Here is a 24,468-nt window from a genome sequence, read left to right as displayed (position 1 = left end):
GTCCCGCCTCTAATCATGCTAATTGTAGGGGAGTATCTCTGCCAAATCTGGGATTGCTTAAACTTCTAATTAAATTGTTCTATAAGATTACGTACAATACTATAGTATAACAATACAGCAATTTAATAATTTTTAATATGTAGAGCTTTTTTTCATTAAATATTCCCTTTTGCCTTGATAGAGCTACTTTTCATTGTTAACTTTAGCATTCTAGCTTTCACAGGTAGAAATGAACAAAAGAAATAAAATAGAATAAAAGGATAAAAATTAGACGTTTCAGATTATATTCGTGAATTAATATCTAAAATAAAGATAAATTATTAATGAAATAAAATGAAGGTAAAGACGAAGAAGTTACAATTAAAATAATGAATAAAAACAAAAACATATTAAAATGAAATAAATAAGTTAGAAAAACAATATCAGATTAAAAAATTATTTCACCGGGTGCAATCCCACATTTGGGGGTCGTGATCGGTGTAGCGCAAGAAGCGCGATTTCGCTGATTAATTAATAAGCAATAATTGATTAATATTATAAATTGATATTATGAAACGGTGAAGGTATGTCAGCAAGCTAAGTATTCAAAGACTTATTGTGTTCAATAAAGATAAACTTTGATAGTCGGAAGTATTGCACGGAAGACAATTATTATTAAGAAGCTATACCTCTAGCAATTAAAGTGGGAAATAGGATATCTATAGACTGAAACACTCAAACACTTCGACAATAATTAGGCAGGTAGACAGGTACGGTAGGAGCCATATACCAATTTTCGGTTAATTTATGTGAAATTGCAATTCCTTCTGAAGGAAGTTTACGGGGTTTTTTTTACTGTTTGAACCATGCACCACCATTATTTTCGTTTGCATTAGGCCTAAAAGCCGGTCATTATCCATATAAAAACTATCATTCATTCCCAAAGCTGTATAGTTTTATGGTCCTTTCTTATTTCTGCAACGAACTACTGAAGTAAAAATGAAAAAACAAAAAACCATGTAAAATGTATTATTACTAGAAGCATTAAGCTATCAAAATTATGAATTATTTATCTTACCTTGAAGTAAAACAGGTTAACAGGTATTGACAAATTCCTTAAAATTATACACGAATGTTTTATTATTGTAGCTTTACATCAACATGCTCTGTAATTATGCAAATCAGTAGGATTTCGATTCGATTATCATTAGGATCAAAAACTGTAACATGTTCTTTCCAAATTAACCGGGTATTTTTTCAGATAACGGTTTAGTTTTTAGTTCACCTAATCACAGCCAATCAGAATTCACCGGAAGTATCTGTTACTAGACCAAACAACCTGCAACAGAAAGGTACGCGAAAAGAGATACTTTGGAGACTTGGTATGTAATATATGTCTTAAAATATCGTTTAAAAAATAATATTTGTAAGTTTTCATACAATATTGTCTGCAATCTATTACATCAGAAGAATCGAATCTCAACTGCATCGTCTGTAGTTACCGGTGAGGGGCTAGGGGAGAAAATTAACATTCACAACCATGCTTGTACTTACACTGTAATGTTGAACAAATTTGCAGAAAATCCCGAAGTTACTTTATCATGGCTAGGCGTAAGCAGGAAGCGCAGCTGCAGCAAGAAATTGAGACTCAGGAAGAATGGGAGGACATGCTCTCAAAAGAGGGCCTCTTTGGTAAGAATTTCAACAATTTACATTTCCCCAGATTATTTTATTTACTTTTCAATTCTGTATTCCAGACCAGCAACTTCATAGAAGCCATGGACAAAGCAGATTAATAGAATTTAATTTGTGTATTGAAGGTATTGCATGTATATTGAATAATGACATATAATTTTTTTTTGCTAAAAACAGATATGCTATATATGTATTATGGTTACAAACACAAAAGCACCCTGAGAAGCATATGTTTTCTAAATTCATGTGCATTTAAGATGCTATGTCTAATTTACAAACAGAAGTAATTTAGGTTACTATAGGCATTAGATAGAGATCAAGATGATGTGGCTTGGAAATGAATCAATATATAGGCACATAAGTTCAAATTTTAACAAACGTTTACAAATGAAGTTGTAGATGTTTATCAGCAGTGGAGTGGAAGATGTGCTTGCATTTTACCTCTTCTTAAAAGGATAGGTGTAGAAACGGGTGGTGATTCCAATCTCCATTTTAGAGTTGTAAGTGAAGTCGTGTTGTCCTCAGTGTATTGCTGGTCAGGATTTGTGAAGGAGACACTGCTTCATGCACATTGCTTTCAGATTAGTTGGTAAAGGTACATACATGTAATATTTTATAGCGGAATCAATTATCACATACACCAAATAAGTTCAGCTTTATTAAAATGTTATATCAATAGTAATAAATGGAGAGAGAGAGAGAGAGAGAGAGAGAGAGAGAGAGAGAGAGAGAGAGAGAGAGAGAGAGAGAGAGCGCAAACTTGGCACAGTTATATAAATATGCATGTTAGGAAATGATTTGTGCATGCTATCTTGACAACTTTTTCATTACAACAGTTTTTATTGTCTTATTACAATTTAGTTAACAAATCATTCAGATTATTGTTCATTGCATTAAAAAAACAAAAATAGAAGTGAATTTTTACATAAGTGAGTTATATCATATAATTAGATATTGGTCTCTTAATAATATCAAACATTTGCATGTGGCGTTTTAAAATATAATGAATATTAATGGCATAAATTCTATTTTTCAGCAAAGTGCATCATAAAGATTATTTATGAATGATTATATATTTTTTTTAAATGCTACAGGACGAAGATTTTGAAGACTTGCATGATTTTATTTTTAAAAAATATTCTTGTGTATGAGTACTTAAGGTTCATTAATTTCAAATTCCATGAGGAAAAATGTTATAAATGTAGATGTATCTATACTTGAAGCTTATACATATATCTTTGATGAATAGTTGTAGATGTATACTTGTCATGGTGTGGTCCATGTGCGTCAATGTCAGGATCGTTTAAAAAAATTAAACTAGAACTCGGTGATCCCTTGTTGAATTTTATGATCGTAAGTTTCCATGAAATTTGGGCTGCAGTTGGCAGTGGCTGGAACTAATGTTGATTGCTGCGCTTTTACCTTTTTTTTCTTGCTTTCATAACTTAATATGTAACAATTTGAACCATGTATATAGTTTGAACTACCGTATATATTTATATCTTAACTGTCGAATTACAACCCCATCCCCCTGTAGCATAATACACAATGATAACTCTAATCATATTCTCCAACTAAATACATTAGTTCCCTCAGTATACCTTTAGTTTTCATCCATATTGCACCATATTTCAAAATTAGACAAGGGTTAACTGAATTAAATAGAGAACATATTGACAAAACATTTTTTTTTATTACCAATTTTTAAAAATTTCTACATGCAAGTAATATAAAATGGTCCGGTCCTTTCCACAATGAATCAGTTTTCAATCTAGGTCATTGTTGCTATTTGACCTGAGGTTAAGACATTAGGAGATAAATAAGATTTTAAACTTACATGAGTCTCTCATATCAGTAGAATTTATTACAAAAAAAAAAGGTAAAAGATAAGTTAATGGTAAATAATATAACAAGCATTCAAGTAAGAGTGGCGGCTTGATTTCATTTGCATTGCTTTCAGTTATGGGCAATTGGTCTAAAGAAAAATTCAGTTCAGTAAACTGTTAATGGGCTCAATACTGGTCTTTAGCTTAAATAGGTACCCTATTTTAAATTTGGGAATACTCTAGATGACCTGTATAATTATATAGTTACTCCAACATCTTGAAGGAAGAGATATGTTACATTTGAGAGAATTTTTTTTTATATTTTATACTGAAAGAGAATTGATTTGATGGAAATTTTTTCCCCGACAGTTATTGATGTGTACAACGAATGGAGTGGCCCATGCAAATGCATGGTTAGCATTTTCAAAAAGGCCAAACTTGACCTAGGTGATAAGCTTTATAAACCGGCCATTGTAAGTTGATATTCAACTCTATATGTGCTAAATATTGAAAATTAATCACACACAAAAAAATTCCCTAACGAGATTCTTCACTCCTCACATGCAAGTAACTGGCACCTGTTGAAGTGATTAAATATTGTTATATACATGTATATATATATTTAGGTTGTCTATTTTAATTAAATCAGTTTGATACTTATGTAAGTACATATAAATGTGAAAATGGATGGATCTGTGGGTGGGTTACCTTTTAAGTACTTTTTGAAACATACTGGTAATTATAGTATCGTAGAAAGAGACCTAATTAAAGCATTGAATTTTTATTTTAATGAAATTTTAGATATATTGCATTTGTTTTATGTTAATTAACTGACACATTTAATTTTATATAAGTTACCGGTACTTTAAATGAAATTAATCTACAATACCCAATAAATCCACGGTTCTCTTTAGATAACTTTACTTTATAATGTTTTAGTGGTAGATATCTATCAGCAGTGGTGTGGCCCTTGTACAGGAATGGTTAGCAACCTTAAGAAAATTCGCAATGATATCGGAGATGACCTACTTAAATATGCAGCTGTAAGTTGCATGAGAAATGTTGAACCAATGAAAATTGAAAAAGAAGAATTCCCTGTTTGTTGATGTTGAGAAGTTTTGTGTTTATTGATGTTTTGAACACTTAAATGTTCATTGCATGATCATGCAAGCGGTACCACTATAGCTTGCAATATTATTTCATTCAAAATGTAGTTGGTTGGTTGGTTGTTTTTTTTGGACATACATTTATATATAGCCCCACGTTTCACCAAGCATGTATAAACTATTTATTGTACAGTTCAAATTTGGTTTTCTCCTTGGCCAGGATTTTTTAAATTTTTAAAATTCTTTTTCTACACAGAAGATTCCAAGCAGCTTTGTTGTTTTGTTTTTTTTCAAATCATTTTTTCTGTTACCCATGTTTGCTGTGAAGTGTTTAAAATAAACACTAATTCACTTTGAAATTGATAAAAAATTAACTGTCAAAAAGAAATTATGGTAGTTCAAGGTACATATTACAAAAATAGAATCCAAAATGATCGACATGCACCGATTTTGCACAAGATGCCAGAAAATCCCTCATAATTTCGGTCAGACTTTTAAAGACAGCCAAACTTTTGCATTGAATTGATTTACTTTGAAAAAAAAATTATGTATTCCAAATTTATTATGAATGCTTTGAAATATATACTTTATCAATTACCTGGACAAATTTGTTTTTGACAGTTTAATAATGTCATGAAAGATAGCAAATATAACACTTGCTATCCTATATGTGTATGTTCACTCTTACCACCCATATGTCATTTGCTAAACCACAAAGGGTAAGTCAACTCGCACTACCAAAACAAAAAAAAAAACAAAAAAAAAGCAAACAAATAAACAAAAAATAATAAAAACATAATTTTAAATTATCACTGTTTTAAGTGAAGTTGATGTTCAGATTTGCAATCTAATCTAGCTAGGTTAGAGAATGTATATCTTTTAAATATCTCTTAATTAATATAAAATAAGAATTCTTAAATTTAAAAATTTCAAGTGCAAGTTGACTCCCCTTGCAGAGTGTTTTGCTTGTTGCTGATTTGTTTTGGTTTAATTTGGTTTGTTGTTGACAGTTGTTGATATCTACCAAGAATGGAGTGGACCCTGTTCTTGTCTTATCGCAAATCTTCGCCGATTAAAAAATGAACTCGGAGACGACCTCCTTCGTTTTGCTGCTGTAAGTTAATTGCAGTATCGAGACAATTCTTGGACTGTGAGCTTAAAATTCTTGTCTCAGAGGAAAAAAAATTATAGCTTATATATATGATACATAATGCATGAGTATTTTGTATCTTATCTAGAAATTAGAACATTATGAATGCTTTAATTCTTATTCTAGACTTTTCAACAAATCTTGAAAAAAAAACTCTATTCTTACGGTAAAAGGCATAGTACAGCTCTTTAAAGTCTTTAATTAGAAAGCTTTCTCTGACTGGTGATCATTGGGTTTAAATATTTTTATCTTAGAAAATCAAAGTATAGTGTTGAGTCTTCATTCAATAAATGCTTAAAAGTGACTTTTTCAGTTTAAATGGCAATATTCTAAATTCTTTTTAGTTTTAATTTTTTTTTTTTAAAGAAAGTGATTTTATAAATTAAGGAAACAACTGTTGACCCACTGTGTGTTGATCCATGTGTGGTTTTTATATAATCTCCTAATTATAATTCATTTTTCTTCATCTTTTATTTTTTCCTTCAATACAATAATAATTATTTTGTATTTTGAAATTGATGTACTAGAATTGTATAAATTGTTAAACTGATAACTCTGTCTGATAATTTTGTTGATAAAAAGAGATTATTTTGGTAAAATTTAATATTTAAATTGTTAATTTGAACTGAGATAAAAAAGTTTTGATAATTTTTATATTTATTAAAAAAAGAAACATCTTTATGGGAGATAATTTTCTATCTTGTATTGTGTGATAAACCTGTAGGCTAAAGCAGACACCATTGATGCTCTGGAGAAGTATCGGGGACATTGTGAACCATGCTTTCTCTTCTATGCTGTAAGTAAAAACTCTCTGTGTTTCTGTGTTTACATGTTTTCATTTTGAATATGAGATTAATCTGAAGAGAAAAAAATCATTGATTTTTTTTTCTTTCTAAATTTAAAAAAAACTTCTATTTTCAGAAAATTGGGATTTTAATAATTTTTTGACATTGAATTTTCATCAATTTTTTTTACAGGGAGGTGTTTTGGTAGCAGTAGTCAGGGGAGCTAACTCTCCCAAAATTCTGAGAACCATCACTGAACAGCTACAACAAGAGCATAAAGTCATTGATGGACAGTCAGAGAGGAAGGAGGTGAGACATTTATTGTGGTTGTATAAATAATACTAAAGATAGAGGGGAGGACTTAAGAATTAAAGAGGGTGTAGAGCTTGTCTGTGATTGAAAGGGGGGGGGGTGTAAAAAAAGCTGATGGTAAAATATGATATGCAAACAAATACAACAGAAGATGATTGTTCATGCAGTTGTTAAGGCCATGAAGGGAGAGATTTTCAAAAATTGATTTTGCATCAACTAATGAAATTTAAAGATTTTTTTTCTGTCTGTCACAGATAAAGGATCCTTACATTTCTCAGCTGGAATCTCAAGAAAAATTGGATGAGGACGATCAAGAGAAAGAGGAGGAAGATGGTAAGAATCTTGGTCCTGTAAATCTTTTAAACCATAGAGCTAGGGGTATATAGTAGCAAGTACCAATATACTGTCTGAGGGAATACTATTAACTACTGGTATTGACTGCATAATATGACTAGGGGGATCTTTCAGTTATGTATCCTACTGGAAAAAGCTATTTATAGATAATGTTGTCTCATTAAGGAGTTGATTTCTTTTTTCTAAATGATTTCCTTTCTCCAAATTAAGATAATCTTTGAATCACTAAAAATATAGATGATAGAGATAGATTCTTTAACTTCTCTTCTTAGATTCACATATTAAATTCTAGTACATTGAATTTTGATACTGGTCTTGCAGAACCATTTCAAGACTTTTAAGTTAATATAAGAATTGTTTTTTTTTCAAACTTTCAATATTTCTTTAAATGAAGTTTATTTTCCTTTTGTTTTATTTCTTTTCAAACATATTTTGATTTGAAATTCTTTTGTAATGATGTAGATTCTGCGGAAGGTAACCTTTTTCCTATATTACTGTTCTTTGATCCCCTAATTTAAGTTTTTCAGTATTTTTTCTTACCATAATTTTTTATTGTTGTTTTAATGAAAAGGGATGTTGCATTAATAACATGGATTCCCACCCTTTGTTTACCTATCCAAGATTGTATCCCCTTAAAATCCTTTTCAAATACGAAAATACCAATGATATAATTACCTGCCAGTGGTATAATGAATATAAAATCTCAACAGTTTTAGAAACATCTGGTAAATATTTTTTCAATGTTTTTTTTTTTAAGTTTTTTTTTGTGCATGAAGGAATGGGTTTTACGTGAATCTGAATAATGAGTAAATTGGACAATTTTATTCTGGACTTAGTAAATAACTGTGTAAAAAATTATACACGTCATTTCTATCTGTTACAAAAATATAACATCATTGACAAAAAATGATTGATTTGGTCAAGGTGTTTTTGATTTTAATTAAGGTATTATTGATTTTCATTTGGTGATATCTTTACAACCTTTTTATTATATTTTTCAATAACTCCTGTTCTCGTTTATTACAGGGTTGTCTCTAAGACCAGGGAGGCGGGGAATTCCCCCGCCTAAAGTGATGTAATTACCCGACTATTTTTTCATTTCAAACACAATCAAGCTATGAGCTAGACCTCCAGACCCCCCTCTACTTCCATTTTTAGAGACAACCCTGTATATTAGTTATTTTTCATTATCAATTGTTGATTGTTATGTTGTATAAACTAACAACAATGAACAATCAAACCTCATTATCTCATTAAGTCAGTAAACTAAAAAAAAAACTTCAAAATATCCAAAGGTTTGAGGTATTGGTGCTAAAATACATTGAAAAAATAATTATTGTGACTTGCAAATCACTTTGACAATTGAGATATCTATGGTATTTGGAGTTTGAGATAATGAAGTTTGACTGTACTTCTTTCCTCCTGGAAACATGTAAACAATAAATTCTGAGTTTTAATCAGTAATATGATATACCATTTATTCTATTCTTTATGAACTGTTATCTCATCAATGTTCTCTTCCTGTACTTTTTTTTCTGGACACAGCGAAAAACCGTCCACAATCTCGGTTTGCCAAAGGTATAAAGTTGCAATGTGGCAGAATGTTGCCCAGTTTGTTGCAGATATATATAATATGCTTTAGCAGCATGAAGATCAAATCCATGTTTCAAACTTAATTTGACTTTTCTTTTAAATTGTTTTCCTAATGGTACTGGTTAATTACTATTGTCTTGCTATTAATCTTAATTTCTTACCTTAAGCAAGCGCATATATCATTAGAAGCTGTGAATCACGCTGAATTTGGATTAAGGCAGCTTTGGACTTTAAATATTTTGAATTACTCTACTTACCTTTAAACTACTGAGTTCTTGTATTAATCTGTTCTAGTGTCTGCAGCATGCATACAGAGAATGGTAGTTTTAGATTAAGATATATCGGTAATACTATCCTCCTCCCATAGTCATTTCCTAATTACTTTCAGTACTAGCAGTACTTTGATTTTTCTTTATACTTGAAAATTTCTTCACTTGTCCTTTTTGAAAGTTTCAAACAGGAGGCAGTATAACAAGAATTCATCTACTGAAAGATGGAAGAGTGTTTTCCTTTTGTTTTTCCCTAATAAAGTACTGTTTGGCTGAATATTCATAAATTTCTAGATAAGACTGTTGTTCAAATGCAGTCATTAAATTGATCTGTGTTTAAACCCTGGTGCCTTTTCCATTCAACCTCTATGCCCTTGCATCATTATAAGCCCAATCCTGTTTTAATAAAATGAGTTTATAACTCTAATTAAAAAATGATGCGATTTTTGAGACATGATCTTCATGATTATGACATATGCTGAATTGTTTAAACATGAAAATATTCGTTAAAACAGACGGGTATGAGATAACGGATATTTTTGAAATTGCTATTAATGGTGCCGTACGTATTTTATTCTTATTGCAGAAGTATGATAATAAAAACTTTATCTTCTTTAAAGTAAACTTTAAAAAGGAATTACCGATATACATCAAAAATTTTTATATGTACTTTTCTGCAGGCAAGAGGATGAGCTATAAGGGAGAAATAGTTAATTATGGGGACCCAGATGATTTGAAACCAGGTTCAGGTTTTAACCACATTGCAATCCCCACTATTATTCATAGTCCTTATATATATACTTTGTTTTTTTCTGTTTATATCAGGCTTTGAAGTCAGTTTTGTTCAGCAAATCACTTTACCGTCGGAAATCATTGCTAAATTTATAATAACAATTGTAACCAAATACATGTATTATCTTATTATATTTCGTTTTGAATGACTTGACATTCTATATATGCATGTTGCTGAATGATCAAAAAACATATTCCTATCATATTTTTGCATAGATGTGGATTGATTTTTCTAATCTAATTAAAGTTAATTGATGGAAGCTTTTCTTTCAGTTGATAATTGCATGTAATTAATATTACTTTTGAGTATGTATACCATAATCAGCCCGATATTATATATTGTCATTATAGCTTAAATCAAGTTCTGTTTACAATATGTTTATTTCTTTTATTTGCATGGTATCTATAGATGTGATACATCATACAATTGTTATCTTTATAGTTGCATGTCCAAAATCAGAGTTGCTTTAGATTTTCTCACCAAATGATATTTAATACATGCATCTCTGATTCCCAGTACAGATATCATATTCAGAAAGTCCTTTACAGTGTCTTAATTTTCCATTAATTTAAAAAAATAATAATGTATGAATGAATCAATTATTTTATGTAAGCTCTTTTCAAACCCCAGCACATAGATAATTCCATGCACCATCTTTTACTTATGTTCAAAATTAACATTCTGATTTTCAACATGTTCAATCATTTGTAATTGTTAGTATTTTCTCATAATTCATGAATTGAAGTTTTGGATAACTCACATCCTGTACCGACAGACTAGATTTTATTTTCCTCATATGAAGATTTAATAAATAAGAGTCACTTGTAACAATAACTGTTTGTAACACTTTCTTCTTTCCGATTCTTGTATCAGCTGTGACATAATAAAAGCAATAATGATTTATTATATTCTTTTTTCGCTTGATTCAGAGGGAAAGAAAGAGATCACCGTTTGTCTCATCAAGCCTGATGCTGTGGCCGCCGGAAAAGTGCCCGAGATCATTGCTGATGTAAGATTTAAAACTTAATTTTTTTTTTTACGCAATATGATGACTGACTATCTACATATACTTTAAAAGAATTTTAAAAGATGTTAAATTATGAGGATGATAACAAAACACTTTTCCCAAATTTGAGACAAATTTAATGGGTCTTTTTTTACATTCACTTACCGTACTGCATCTTACTTTTGTTCAAGAAAGAACTTCCCTTTCTTGGATTGAATGATTATGTCTTACTGTAAGCCGTTTAAAAAATCTGTTTTTCATACATGTATATGCATGGTAATCTTCTACACATATTGAACATCACAATATTCAACATTCACTCAAATTTTTTTTCAATGCAGATTGAGGCCCATGGCATCGAAATCCTGAAGAATGAAGAGCGCCACCTAACAGAGGAGGAAGTCAGGAGTTTCTACAGTCACCTGCAGGAGGAGCCATTCTTCGATGAACTGGTCAGCTTCATGACCAGTGGAAACTCCCACGTCCTGGTCCTTACAAAGGGAAGAACGGGAGAAAACGTCATCAGCGAGTTCAGGGATCTGATTGGTCCCACAGCGGTCGAGGAAGCTAAGGAGGCAAAGCCTGAGAGGTGAGGTGTTATTTAATGTAGAAATTTGTCTGGAATAAGAAAATTAGAATTATTTGATTATGATGATGATGATGATGATGGTGTCATAGATTATACAAAATAATGGTCTGAATCTGGAGATATTTGAAAGTTTTATTATATATCAGCCAGAACAAGATATTTTAAATTACCAATTCTAGAAATTCTTCATTGTAGGAGTCACTCTCAATATCAATGTTAGTTATGGTATATTTAGATATAAATGTGTAGTCGTCAGAATCCAAAAGAGACAGTTTCAAACAAAGTTAACAATAAAGTTTTGGACAACATCATTTCACAAAGACATTTTCATTTTTACCGTATGTTAATCTATATCTTTAGCTTGAGAGCCAAGTATGGTGAAAAGACATTCATGAATGCTCTTCATGGCAGCAGCTCAGAAGATATGGCAATGAGGTAAATACATAGAATAAAGAGAAACTCCTTTGCTTTGTTTTGCATACTTGCAAAACAATTAACCTACCCTTCTCTCTCTCTCTCTCTCTCTCTCTCTCTCTCTCTCTCGTCTCATTATGATTTCCTCATACATACTCATGTAAATATTTTTTGACTTTCAGGGAATTAGCCTTCTTCTTCCCAGACTATGCTGCTCCACCTGCAGAAGGAAAGCCCAAACTTCAGAGAACGTTAGCTCTTATTAGACCAGATGCCTTCAAGAACCATAAAGGTATACCATTGTCTTTTTCTACTGTTGCATTAGTCCTAGATTTTGGATCTCCACCTTTACCAACATTTGTAAGACATTTGTTGTGTAGTTTGAGGTTGGGCAAATAGTCATCCGATAAACATTTGTACAGCATTTTTAAAAGAGTTTGAGGAAAATTAGGTAAGAAGATCGAAGTTCCAACATTCAAGGATATAAACCTGTAATGTTGGTAACTGCTAGACCAAAGATTTCTATTTTTTGTGAAAGCATTGCTACAGATTTTACTTAACTTACCTTATGTATACATTGCTAATGAATGTACAATTCTTCTTCTATAGAGGATATCCTGGCAACTATTAGTGAAGCTGGCTTTAAGGTGGCCATGCAGAAGGAGATGCAGCTCACCAGAGAGATGGCTGAAGAGTTCTACAAGGAACACAAAGGCCAAGATTACTTCGAGGAACTCATCACGAGGATGACATGGTGATGATCTTTACTGATTCACAAATTCTGCTAGAAGCATGGAGGTGTTTGTGTTGTGGAAAATTATTTTGATTTTGCATTTACTAAATTAAAGTTTTGCCAAATCTACATTGCCAAATCTACCTACAAAGATTTTTTTTTTTGGCAAAAAAAAAAAAAAATTCCATGTGAATAATAGTCATGAATGCTTAATATATTTGTTGTTAAAAATAATACCGGTAGTACAGTTTGGCAGTATGAAGTGTTGATTTCTTGGTTGTAATTCCAGTATTAAAAATAAAACTGCTGCTTAATCATGATATATATAAAGGTGGGCTGTTTCAGGACTGTACAAGATTTGCTAAATCTTCAAATACAATGGATTTTTTTATGTCTCTTTTCCTTTTTTTGTTGCTGTTGACTATAAGAATTGTAATCAGTTGTTTTTTTTTTGTAGTGGTCCTGTTTTGGCTCTTGGCCTGGCTAGAGAGGATGCCATCACAGGCTGGAGACACATGCTGGGACCCACTGAAGTAGAAAAAGCCAAATCAGAGGCACCAGAGAGGTGAATTAATCTTCATTAAATTACCTGAGCTTTAATGGGAATTGTTGTCCCTATTGTTCACCTCAAATAGGATTTACCTTTTGCCTAGAAAAATTATTTCTCCATAAAAACTATGTGTCCAAATTTACATGCACTTATTTTCAAAACTAAATACAAGGATTTCCATGTGAAAAATATGAGAAAAAAATGATACTCTTTTATTGAATTTCTATAGCTATTCTGTAAAGTAATGCTTATAGTACAATGAATTGTATGTACATGTAATTGTCCAAAGTGAGGGTTATTCCATGTACCAGAGGGACATAAAAATTAGATTTACTTTAAAAAAAAACCCATTAACTGTAAGCAAACCACATCAAGAGGACGATGTATTATAAAGATTTACTTAATGTGAAACTCATGACAGTTTTGTATGAAATGAATAAAACTCAGATTTTCTGTTATCAATTTTTCAGTTTACGAGCAAAGTTTGCTCTTGAAGAAACCAAGATCAACATGTTGCATGGATCAGATTCAGAAGAGACAGCCAAGAAAGAATTGGAATTCTTCTTCCCAATGGAACAGACAGTTGCAGTCATTAAACCTGATGCTGTTGGAACAAAGGGTAAGAAACATGATCTAGATGCTTATAGCTGTTTACAAAAGGCTTTGGGATAGAACATCGGATGGCTTAAGATAGGCAGTCAGGACTCTATAGGGTTTGTTGTAAAACTCATATATAAAACTCTTTTAGTAATGAACAGATTTTACAAATTCATGTGCAGATATAATGTAATTTTTTTTCCTTTGAAAGGGGGGGGGGGATTATGTGATTCTCCGGGGCCCATAACTCTTCTTTAAAAAAATTTGAAATCTCATCATTTTGTTATACATTCACTGGTACAGAACAACATTTTCAAATTTGCAGAATTTACAGAAACTGTATAATAATATCTTGGTTAAGATTATTTTTTACTCTTACTCTTACTTTTACTTTTTACAGATGAGATTATTGACAGAATCCATGAGTCTGGATTCAGGATTGCAGCACAAAAAGAAACGAATTTAACCCGAGAGCTGGCAGAAGAGTTCTATGCTGAGCACAAAGGAAAGGAATACTATGATGATTTAGTGGAACACATGACTAGGTTAGTCAATCATCAAGTTAAAACTACTTGCCTTTATTTTTTCTCACTGTAATACCTAGTAGAAACATGTAATACTTATCCATATATGAATACTTTGATGCATGAATACTAAGAAACAAATTTGATTTTGGCAAATATAACTTTATCATACTACATAGGATATTGATTGAACAAGCTGAACTGTGTTTATATGCAGTAGTTTGTGTTTACAAATATTTTTAAAAATATTTGTAGAACAAAGTTAACGTACAGAATGTCTTTATGTTTATTAATTGGCATGATCGTTTAAAATCTCCTACTCACAAATGCAATGGCGTTTGGATGGATATAATTGTACATGGCAATGCCATGTATCAATCATTTGATATATTACGTGTAATTATCTCACATGTTAGCTGATGTTTAGCAAACAGCAGTATAAACTTCTGCTTTTATATAAAGGGTTTCAAGTTCAAATGCTGAAGGTCCAGTTACATTTGTGTATTATTTCCTCTGTTGTAAGACATATTCTTCGATTTGTATTAATTTTTTTCTTCCCAACAGTGGACCAACTTACATAATGGTGCTATCACGAGAGGATGCCGTCCAAGGATGGAGACAGGTCATTGGTCCAACTGACCCCGAAAAGGCTAAGGAAGAGAACCCGGACTCGTGCGTTTTTCTTAATTATTTGTTTTCTTTAAAGTCGATTAACCCTTAAACAAAAAATCAGACCTGTAACTATTATCTTCAAGTTTAAGTATGCATGGTGCTTGATTCTAAAAAAAATAAATGAATTAATTGAAATAAAGAATAAAATAAAAAGATATTTCAAACTTAATTCTTTTCAGGATTAAGGCACGAAAGAATATTATTTTCTGCTGTTTGCATTGTTTATGGATGCAAGAAAATTTAGCACATTAACCCCTCCCCTTTTTTTCAGATTACGTGCAGCTTACGGCAAAAATATTCTCCAAAATGCAGTTCATGGTAGCTCAACGGCTGAGCACGCGGACGTGACTGTGAAGAAGATATTTGGTGATTTAAAATTTGCACCAGATGGTACTGTCATAGGTATTCCATTTTTACCTACCTTCAGAGGACGGCATGTGCATGGAGACTCTTTTTTTTTAAATAGCCCCCAAAAGTCTTGATAGATGACTGAAAATTTGTAAGATAGCCTTTTTCTCACAAGAACCCTGGTACGGATAAAGTTGCACTGAATCTTAAGCATTTTGAAAAATGAATCAAGCCTGCACTATGGTCCTCATATTGCACTCAACCCCTACCTAGCCCTTGCATGTATATATATCCCTTTCATTTTTAAAGATTAACGCAAAGTTCCCGATCAAGACAAATTTAGATTCATTTGTTCAAGTCTCACAGCAGATAACTCTATCTCACCTGAGCGAAGTTCCTGTACCAATTGCTGCAAAACTTTCATTGAATGTAACTCGGCCTATATTTACCCTTGCCTCCATATTTTCTTATTTCAATGAATCAAGACAAAGATACCATTTTAGATGTTTATATTAATTAAGGCTGTTTCATGATGATTGAGCACTCACTGAAGAGTTTTATTAAGCTAAGCAAATAATCCATCTTGATTGAAACTTTTCGCCTTTTAATTATTCTGCTACTGGTACATTTGCAGCTTAATTCTTGAAGTTCAATAGATATATTTTTCTTTCATGCAAATATTCAATGATGATAAATGGCATTTCTGAAAAAAAAATTCACAGCTTCTTCCTATTTATTGTTATTCTGTTGTATTCTGCTTCAAGTTGAGCTGGATCAACTTTTTTATAGAGTCAATTTTAGAATTTTTATAAATATTTGCTTTTAAGACTTCATTATAGACATGAAATTAATACATTATGTCAATTGAAAAGAGTAAACTTTTAATGCTACCTTCATATGAATAATTATACACGCTGAGATTTTGTTGTAGAAAAATAAACTACTAGCAGGTTATCTGTGGTAAGCCATTAAACTGATTTTGATCGAACTGAAATAAACAAACACCAAAACATTGGGGAATGAAAAATTTAGTGGAATTTTTACATAAATTAATGAAATAATTCAGTTACTTAGTATATGTATTACTTTTAGAAATATTACTGCACTCGATATATTACATGGGTTTAAGGCCTCCTACGTAAATATTAGTAATGAAGAGATATAGAGGGTGACATAAGGGTTTTTTTTTTAAAGGAACAAAGATGAAATTTGAATTTTAATAGGGATCCTTCCCGTCCAATAATCAGTGTTTGAAATAGTTGCACAGCAATAAAAAAAACCCTAAGAATCATCTTGTTAATTTAAGCCAATTAAATTCCCTATTATGTGTTATTCATTTTAAAAGATTTGTTTGCATGGATGTGTAAAAATACATAAATTGCTTCTGAGGGAAAAAAAAAACAACTTGGGATGTTATGGAAGTGACCATTTTTGTAAGCAGGCATTAAATATAAACCGATCGTCGACATGATTGCCACTGAGGGTAGTGTTTTATCCGTTCACGAATTTAATAATTCTTGGATTGGAGTGGAATTGCTTAATGATGGTTTCTGATTTTATTCTCTACTTATAGTTTATACCTGCCTTCTCTCTCTCAAGTTCTTTGCACTGTAGATTTTTGTTCGTTCACCATTAGAAATTCCGCAGAACTATCATTCAAATATAAAATATTAAAAATATGGGGTTCATATAACCTGGTTTTTAATTGATACTCTTTAATGATCCTGAGGGTAAAAATAGTTTTCAAATTGTTCTTTTCTTATAATTATGTTTTACATACTGGTAAATTAATTGGTTTAACAGATTTTTGAATATACTGCATAAAGTTTATTTATGTGCACTGGGATATGTGCAATGCATATTTTATGCATACTGTTAAGATTAGGTGAACAAATGTCTACTTCCTTTTTGCTTCATAGAAGAATTACGTGTCTATTATGTATTTTTTTTATTCCTGCACTCCAGTTTTCGTGTTTTAGATTTGAATCACTGGCTACATATACCTTTAGTATTCATTAAAAGTAGTGTGCATGATTCTATAGATTTTCATATAATAATTTCTTTAGTTTTTTTCTTTTACTTAATAAGTACATTTTCTGATTTATTTTAGTTGTTCTTACACAATTCTAATACTCAAGAGTTCATATTTACCTTTCCAAAATTATTTTTGAGGATTAATTTGAATTATTTATATACTTTTTTGGTGTTTTTATCTTATTTATCATATATATCTAAAAATTATCTACCTCATGGATTGTCAACTTATGCAATATATAAAGAATAATTTTCATTCTGAATAATTGAAAAAACTTTATCATAACAATAAATGACATACACGCTTATTTCAATTATGCAAATTAATGTTAATAAAATGAAAACTCAGACTTTGTCAATCAATCAAAAACATAATTATTATTTATTTAATCTTGAAATCTGATATCTTTTTACAGCTGAGGATGTCCCAGAGCAACAAGAGAAGAAAGGTGAATATTTTTTTTTTCTTTTGGTATAGACCTTAATTCATTTGTTTGCAGTGATCGATCTAGCTGCAATTTTATTTTAGGTTGTGTTGCTAACTTTAAAACGAAAGATCTAAAATTCTCAATGCAATGAAGTTTAGCATTTGATTTGTGTCCAATGCTTGAAGTTTACAAAGGATACTGTTATAGTGGTTATTTACGCTGGTGGATTACCGGTTTATAAAATATGCAATTTCTTTGTCTAACAAGATGCGTGGGTAATAAATGAGCGGATTTGTAATGTACACAATAAAGTTTTAAATTTTTAACCATATGCAGAGGTATTTTACCTGATTAAAAGCTTACCGCGTAACTTGTGTAAATTCCCCCCACATGTAAGTTACCACTTTTAAAATATTCTCTTTCATTCATTGTCATCTCCATATTTATGATAATTAAAAAAGTAGAATATTTTATTTTTATTTTTTTAATCAAAGGATGATATTTTTATAGATACATGATATATATATACACACACACACACACACATGTTTAAGATAAATACAGGTTGGTTAATTAACAATCATGAAGATAATTTTTAATTGTAAAACTGACCAGAAGTCATATTGAAAATTTAAAGGTGAAAGTCTCATTCAATTAAAATTGAAAATTGATACCTCTTCACAATTCTCAAAATGTAGAAGATTCCCCTTGTCAAAAGATTTTATACTAATCATGTGTAAAACATCCATGTTTATCAATCAGTTCAAATTTATTGAACTTTGTGCTTTAATTTCTTAATAAAAAAAATTAAGAAGGTGAGGAGGATACAGAGGCAGGAGAAGGGAAGGAACCAACTAATGAGACCAATGAACCCGTTTTATCAGAAGAACCCACAGAAAAAACACAACAAGGTCTTAAATCTAGCTTAGATGTATTGCATGGTGCAATATGGGAACATATATATTTCTATGTATTTAGTCTATACAGTGCCTCTTCATTTATATATATTGGGTTTCTTCTATGCATGTATGTAGCATTAATTATTTTTTGTTGGTTAAAATTTGGTTCTTTTGGGCTTTGATAATTGTACACTATATTACTAACAATAAAAGCATGACTTGTCACTCCCAGAAGTCATAGAGCAGAGTGAATAGAATAGATTTCACTGTGCATGAAGAAGTATGCAAAAAAGAGACAAATATAGAATGTGATTATTTGTGTATCATAGTACAAGTATATATCATTGCATATAGTCAACAATTACAATAATCTAGTGCCCATGCTAAGGTAAAATGCAATTAGTAGTACCTGATTAGCATGTACTGCAGATTCCTTATTTTACACGAGCCCTTCATTCCATGAGTCATCTGTTTTGCTTCAAATCGTGAGAATATAAAATCACAAACGCAGAATTTTCATCAGAGTTTCTTTTTCTTTTCATCTGTTTGAAAGGAAAAGCAAGATTTTAAAATCTGCGAGATGTGCTTCACGCAATTTTACACAGAAATTAATTTTTTCGTGTTTAAAGGTGCATGGTCACGATTTTGGTCAAAAATTATTTTTTCAATTTTAATATTTACAATGCTTCAGAAAGGCATTTTTAATAGGCAGCTGAAATTTGAGTGTCATTTGTTGAGTTATGAGTGAATTACGGAGCTTGAAATTCTTAGCTATGTAAACAAAGTGTTTGTTTACATTTTGAACGTTGAATTAAAAATGTCAGGTTTAAACCTAAAATGAATGTGCTAAACGTTAGGAACTGTTTATCTATGCTTAAAATAAATAAAAAGATTGACAAGTAAGCTGGAAAAAGATTTTTACTGGTATATTGAACCTTAATATATAAACAAAAACAGGGCACGAGCCTTGTTTACCTGACAAAGAATCGTAAGTCCTGTTTCTCGCTTATAACTCTACGAATGGCTCTCAATTTTTTTTTGATCTTTAGAAATGCATTTCTAAAGCATCGTAAATAATAAAAACCTAAAAATAGATATTGATCAAAATCGTGACCATGCCCCTTTAATTAGGAATCTACAGTATTGTACGTACTCCTCACTCAATAATTACAAACGCATTTATTGTCTAATGTAATATGATTTTTGGATTTACCAACATTTGATTGTCATACATGTATTATGATATTTTGATGTAATTACCTTGTATATCTTTTGAATAAGGTAAATATCTATATTAAATTAAAAAAAAAATCCATCCACAAATCTCATGAAATGTGACTAAAAAAAATTCTAAGGTTCAATTATCACATTCCTTCTATAAACTGAGAAGTATTGGATTGGAATTAAGTTTAAGTGTTTAAAGGAAAAAAGAGCATAATAGTGTGTAACTTTTGGGAATCTATTTCTCATTATATTTATTTCCTACTAATACCCCTCCCTTTGTGATTCACAGAACCTGTGACAACTTCAAATACTGAGAAAGAACAGACTGCACCTGAGTTTAAAGAAGGTCATTTTAGTCTTCTTACTCTCTCACAATAAAATACTCACCGCTGGGGCTGCATATCTCTCTCTCTCTCTCTCTCTCTCTCTCTCTCTCTCTCTCTCTCTGAGTGTCATACTAATCAAACTTGAAAATTGTAGCATAGTTCCATCCAAGAGTAGCTAACACTCTAAGACAAGGTTCTGCACGACAACAGCATTAAAATCTAGACTTCTGAGCTTTTTACTTAAGACTGTACTTCTAATAAATATTTCTGTAGTGTGTCTGCCATTTTTACCAAATGATTCTTATATTAATACTGTTCTTTAAATGCCATTGAATATCTACCATTATATAAACAAAAGAATCAAAAATATTCAATTTCTACCTAGAAAATTAAAGCTAACTCTTAAAAGTATAACTCAAAATATTTTTAGGGAGAATTTTAAGTTAGTATCTGATTTGAATGGAATTTTTAAAGTGCTCTTATTTATACCATTTCATGCACTGTTTTGGTATTGGTCAACAGAGCATGTATTAGTTCGCAAAATTCACAAGAATGAGTAAAACAGTTGATAAACTAGATTTATGGGTTGTAAACTTTATCATAGTATATAAACACTTTTGTTTTAATCTCATTTTTGTTCCATTTTTAATCTTTAGAATTCTTTTTTTTTCACTTGGTGATGTGCAGCTTGAAATATAATTATATAATTTTATGCTTCTGCTTTAAATTTACAGTTTTTACTGAAGTCACTTTTACATAATAAAAAATATTGAAATAATAATTAAATTTCTGAATGAATGTTGAATTTTCCCTTATGTATATGAAGCACAATTTAAAGAATTAATGTTTGATGGCTGTAGAAGAGAAGAAGGAAGAAGAACCACCAAAGGAAGATGCCACTAAGGAAGAGTCCAAACCAGCAGAAGAGTCCAAACCAGCAGAGGAAGAGTCCAAACCAGCAGAAGAGTCCAAACCAGCAGAGGAAGAGTCCAAACCAGCAGAAGAGCCTAAACCAGAGGGTATGTCTCAAAACCTTAAATATCAATAGTGCTTGGAGTTATGTAGTGGATCGAATTTCATGAATTTTTTTAAACAACTAAGTATTTTAGTGATTAAAAATAATCATAAACAAGTTGTTACAAATTATGAGTTCTTTCCCTATATAATGAAATATCTGGCAAGAACAGCTTTATTAGAGGGTGCTCCATATGTGTCGAGAAAAGTATACATTTCAATGATGTTCATGTTTAATTGAAAGTTATATATATATATATTGAGTCTAAATGGTACCAGAACATGTACTTTAAAAACAGAGATCAAAAATTAAAATATATCATATAATGCACAGCATTTTTAGAAATATAACTCACACATGATCATTGTAATTTGTATTGGTCTTTGGTAGAGTCCAAACCAGCAGAAGAGGCACCAAAGGAAGAAGAGAAAAAACCAGGTATGGAATTTTAGTGTGTTTTAGAATGAGAGAGAGAGAGAGAGAGAGAGAGAGGGGTACCAAGGCAAGTTATCATATTCCTTTACTTTCTCTTTCAGAATCACCAAAGCCTAATGAGGAACAAAAAGGTATGGCAGATCATCCTCATGAACTAAGATTACAACACTGTACATGTATATGGCAGCTAGGTCTTCCTCATGAACTTAGATTACAACATTGTACATGTATATGGCAGATCATCCTCACGAACTTAGATTACAACATTGTACATGTATATGGCAGATCATTCTCATGAACTTAGATTACAGCATTGTACATGTATATGGCAGATCATCCTTATGAACTGGATCACAACACCTGTACATGTGTATGGCAGATCATCCACATGAACTTAGATCACAACACTGTACATGTGTATGACAGATCATCCTCATGAACTTAGATTACAGCATTGTACATGTATTTGGCAGATCATCCTCATGAACTTTGATTACAACATTGTACATGTAATACATACACAGCGAACCAGCTTTTATTCAATGCAACTTTTTACTTTTTTTCACAATCTACCAGTGATGGACGGGTTCATGACAACTATTTTTTGTGACAAAGCCTTTAGAATAATATATAAGAAACCACATCGTCATACTAGCGTCATATTAGATGTAATGGAAATTGATACTTCAAAATTAAAAATAAAAATATGATAGTGCATGAACCAATAATTCAACTATGTGCAAAAACATTTTTTGGAAAGAAATCATAAAAAAAGAAAATAAATTTTACAAATTAAGAACATGTATTTGGAGTGATTCGGAATGATATAGAATATAAATACATACTCTTGCTAGTTAGGACTAGATTAGTAGCAGTGATTGTGTTTAATTTGCTACGAAAGCCTAGTTTTGTGTCATATGCTACATTTACGTCATGTGCATTGCTTTTTGTGTCTGTAATAGCTGAAGAACCTAAAAGTGAAGAGGCAAAAACTGATGACGCCAAAGCTGAGGAGGCTAAAGCAGAGGAAAGTGAACCAAAAACTGAACAAACTGAATCAAATGAAGAACAGAAGCCAGGTAGTGAACTGTTTAAACTTCAGGGAGACAAAAAAAAAACCCTATTTGTCATGCAGTGTAGGATTCATTGTGTGATTACAATGCTTAGTATATGGAATTACCTGCTTTTGCAGAAAAATGAATGTGCTAGCAAAGTTATGTGTGAATGATTTTGAAGTATGAAATTGTACATTTGATAGGTTTTTCTGCATTTTTATACAGTGTATGTAGTTAAAGAAATGGCAAGCATCTCATTAAATACCTACCCTCTAAAATGTCTATAAATTACAACTTTATTAATCATAACAATTTTTTAGTACAATATACTACATAACAATTTTTTAGTACAATATACTACTTATTTGTAAGTAAAGTTCAAAGAGGTTGTCTTTTATTCAGCTGTCCTCCAATATATGTGTTCTTGAAACATCATATATGATTATCGTAGTTTAGTTGAATTGAACATTGATTTTGTATCATTTCTCAGCTGAAGAAGGAGAGAAGAAAGAAGAAGAGAAGAAGGAGGAGGAAAAGAAGGAAGAAGCACCAGCTGAACAAGGTTTATAATTGCACCTTTCTGTTGTTTTGTAATGGTTCACATTTTTTGTGTTGTATTGATTACAAAATAGATTAAGATTTAAATTATAAGAATTATTATTATAAGATCAGGACCATATTTATTAAACACTTTTTTGTTTTTGTTGACAAATATAATACCAAATACATTTGTTAATACTTTTTTGTTGTGAGAGATCTTTATACTCTATAGAATATCAATACAATATGTACATTCATTCATTTCAGGTTGAATGGTTGAAATATATTTAGGACAGATTATAAGATTATGGTGAGTTAAACACTGAAGTTTACTTTAAACAACATTAATAAACCTTATTATTATATTATGATGTGTACAATAAATTTTGTTAATTTTTTTCATTTGTCTTTTATTTCTTTTCAGTGAAATGAAAATGATTCCAACGAAGACAATTTTCAATGTGACCGAAGACCAAGAGATTGTGAGAGTACAATGGACAAAAAATACTGTGACCTGTTGCCATTGTTGATATGTGTGCACAAGTGCTTATATCGTGATTTTTACTCCGTCCAGAAAGCCTTCAGTTTGTGATAAAAAAAACATTATATTATTCTTCATTGTTTATTTTTGTTTCTAAAGGTATTCATTTACTGTACCTTTTGCCTTCAAAATGTCTGTTATTTTTTACAATATGACAGTTTAATGCCTTCTAATTTATATTTGGCTATTAATACTTAATTTTGTGGATATATTTATTAGGAATTATTGTTTTTATTATGAGTAAAATTTGTATTGCAATTTAAGAGTGACTTACTGTCGTTAGTCTTCAGCCAACTGGATCGATCAACTTTCTACATCATCAACATCTTTCTAAATACTGTAAACACAATATATATCGCCTGTACAATATCTGACAAAAAAGGATTTTTGAACAAGTTAACGTGGATTTTATTTAGCGCATTTCTGAATGTGTGTATTATCTATAGGTATATATTTGTCATTTGGCAGTGTACTTGCCAAACAAAATACACAGCCAAACACCATCTAAAGTTAACATGCTATATAAAACTTCCAACCAAACAAGAACTTGTTTAATCAATTGTGACTTGACCTTCAAGACGAGGGCTTGATGGTCGTGGCCATTTTTAGACTAAATTAATGTTTTAAAAAAGAGCTTTGAATATAGATATAGCAAAATATCGAAATTTTTAAACGA

General features: G+C 30.9%; 1 protein-coding gene across 21 annotated transcripts; it reads left to right on the top strand.

Annotated features, from left to right (window-relative positions):
- Positions 1 to 1,273: 1,273 nt before the first annotated feature.
- On the top strand, positions 1,274 to 24,070 carry LOC128157541 (thioredoxin domain-containing protein 3 homolog). 21 transcript variants are annotated; one of them, XM_052820156.1, is made up of 27 exons: positions 1,274 to 1,361; positions 1,559 to 1,671; positions 5,617 to 5,720; positions 6,481 to 6,552; positions 6,734 to 6,850; positions 7,108 to 7,186; positions 8,753 to 8,785; positions 10,792 to 10,871; positions 11,210 to 11,457; positions 11,818 to 11,892; positions 12,054 to 12,163; positions 12,481 to 12,625; positions 13,062 to 13,169; positions 13,625 to 13,773; positions 14,152 to 14,296; positions 14,840 to 14,947; positions 15,219 to 15,349; positions 17,746 to 17,778; positions 18,570 to 18,668; positions 20,170 to 20,226; positions 21,067 to 21,225; positions 21,609 to 21,659; positions 21,758 to 21,787; positions 22,619 to 22,735; positions 23,202 to 23,273; positions 23,519 to 23,561; positions 23,676 to 24,070. In XM_052820156.1, exons 2-26 carry the CDS (start codon positions 1,581 to 1,583, stop codon positions 23,521 to 23,523), a joined length of 2,418 nt encoding a protein of 805 aa, XP_052676116.1. In that variant the 5' UTR covers positions 1,274 to 1,361; positions 1,559 to 1,580; the 3' UTR covers positions 23,524 to 23,561; positions 23,676 to 24,070. The 21 variants fall into 21 exon arrangements, with proteins under 21 accessions (XP_052676116.1, XP_052676117.1, XP_052676115.1 ...); XM_052820157.1 differs by lacking the exon at positions 5,617 to 5,720 and adding an exon at positions 3,870 to 3,973; XM_052820155.1 differs by lacking the exon at positions 5,617 to 5,720 and adding an exon at positions 2,924 to 3,027.
- Positions 24,071 to 24,468: the final 398 nt, after the last annotated feature.

This window comes from Crassostrea angulata, chromosome 7, assembly GCF_025612915.1.
Source record: "Crassostrea angulata isolate pt1a10 chromosome 7, ASM2561291v2, whole genome shotgun sequence".
Taxonomy (NCBI): Eukaryota; Metazoa; Mollusca; class Bivalvia; order Ostreida; family Ostreidae; genus Magallana; species Magallana angulata.
This window is presented reverse-complemented; position numbering and strand designations above follow the sequence as displayed.

Bases quoted from the DNA above. Each gene is read 5' to 3' on its own strand.
- LOC128157541 (XM_052820152.1), top strand. From the start codon at position 1,581: ATGGCTAGGCGTAAGCAGGAAGCGCAGCTGCAGCAAGAAATTGAGACT. The intron at 6,851-7,107 runs GTGAGACATTTA...TGTCTGTCACAG, and splicing joins GACAGTCAGAGAGGAAGGAG to ATAAAGGATCCTTACATTTC. The intron at 13,774-14,151 runs GTAAGAAACATG...TACTTTTTACAG, and splicing joins TGATGCTGTTGGAACAAAGG to ATGAGATTATTGACAGAATC.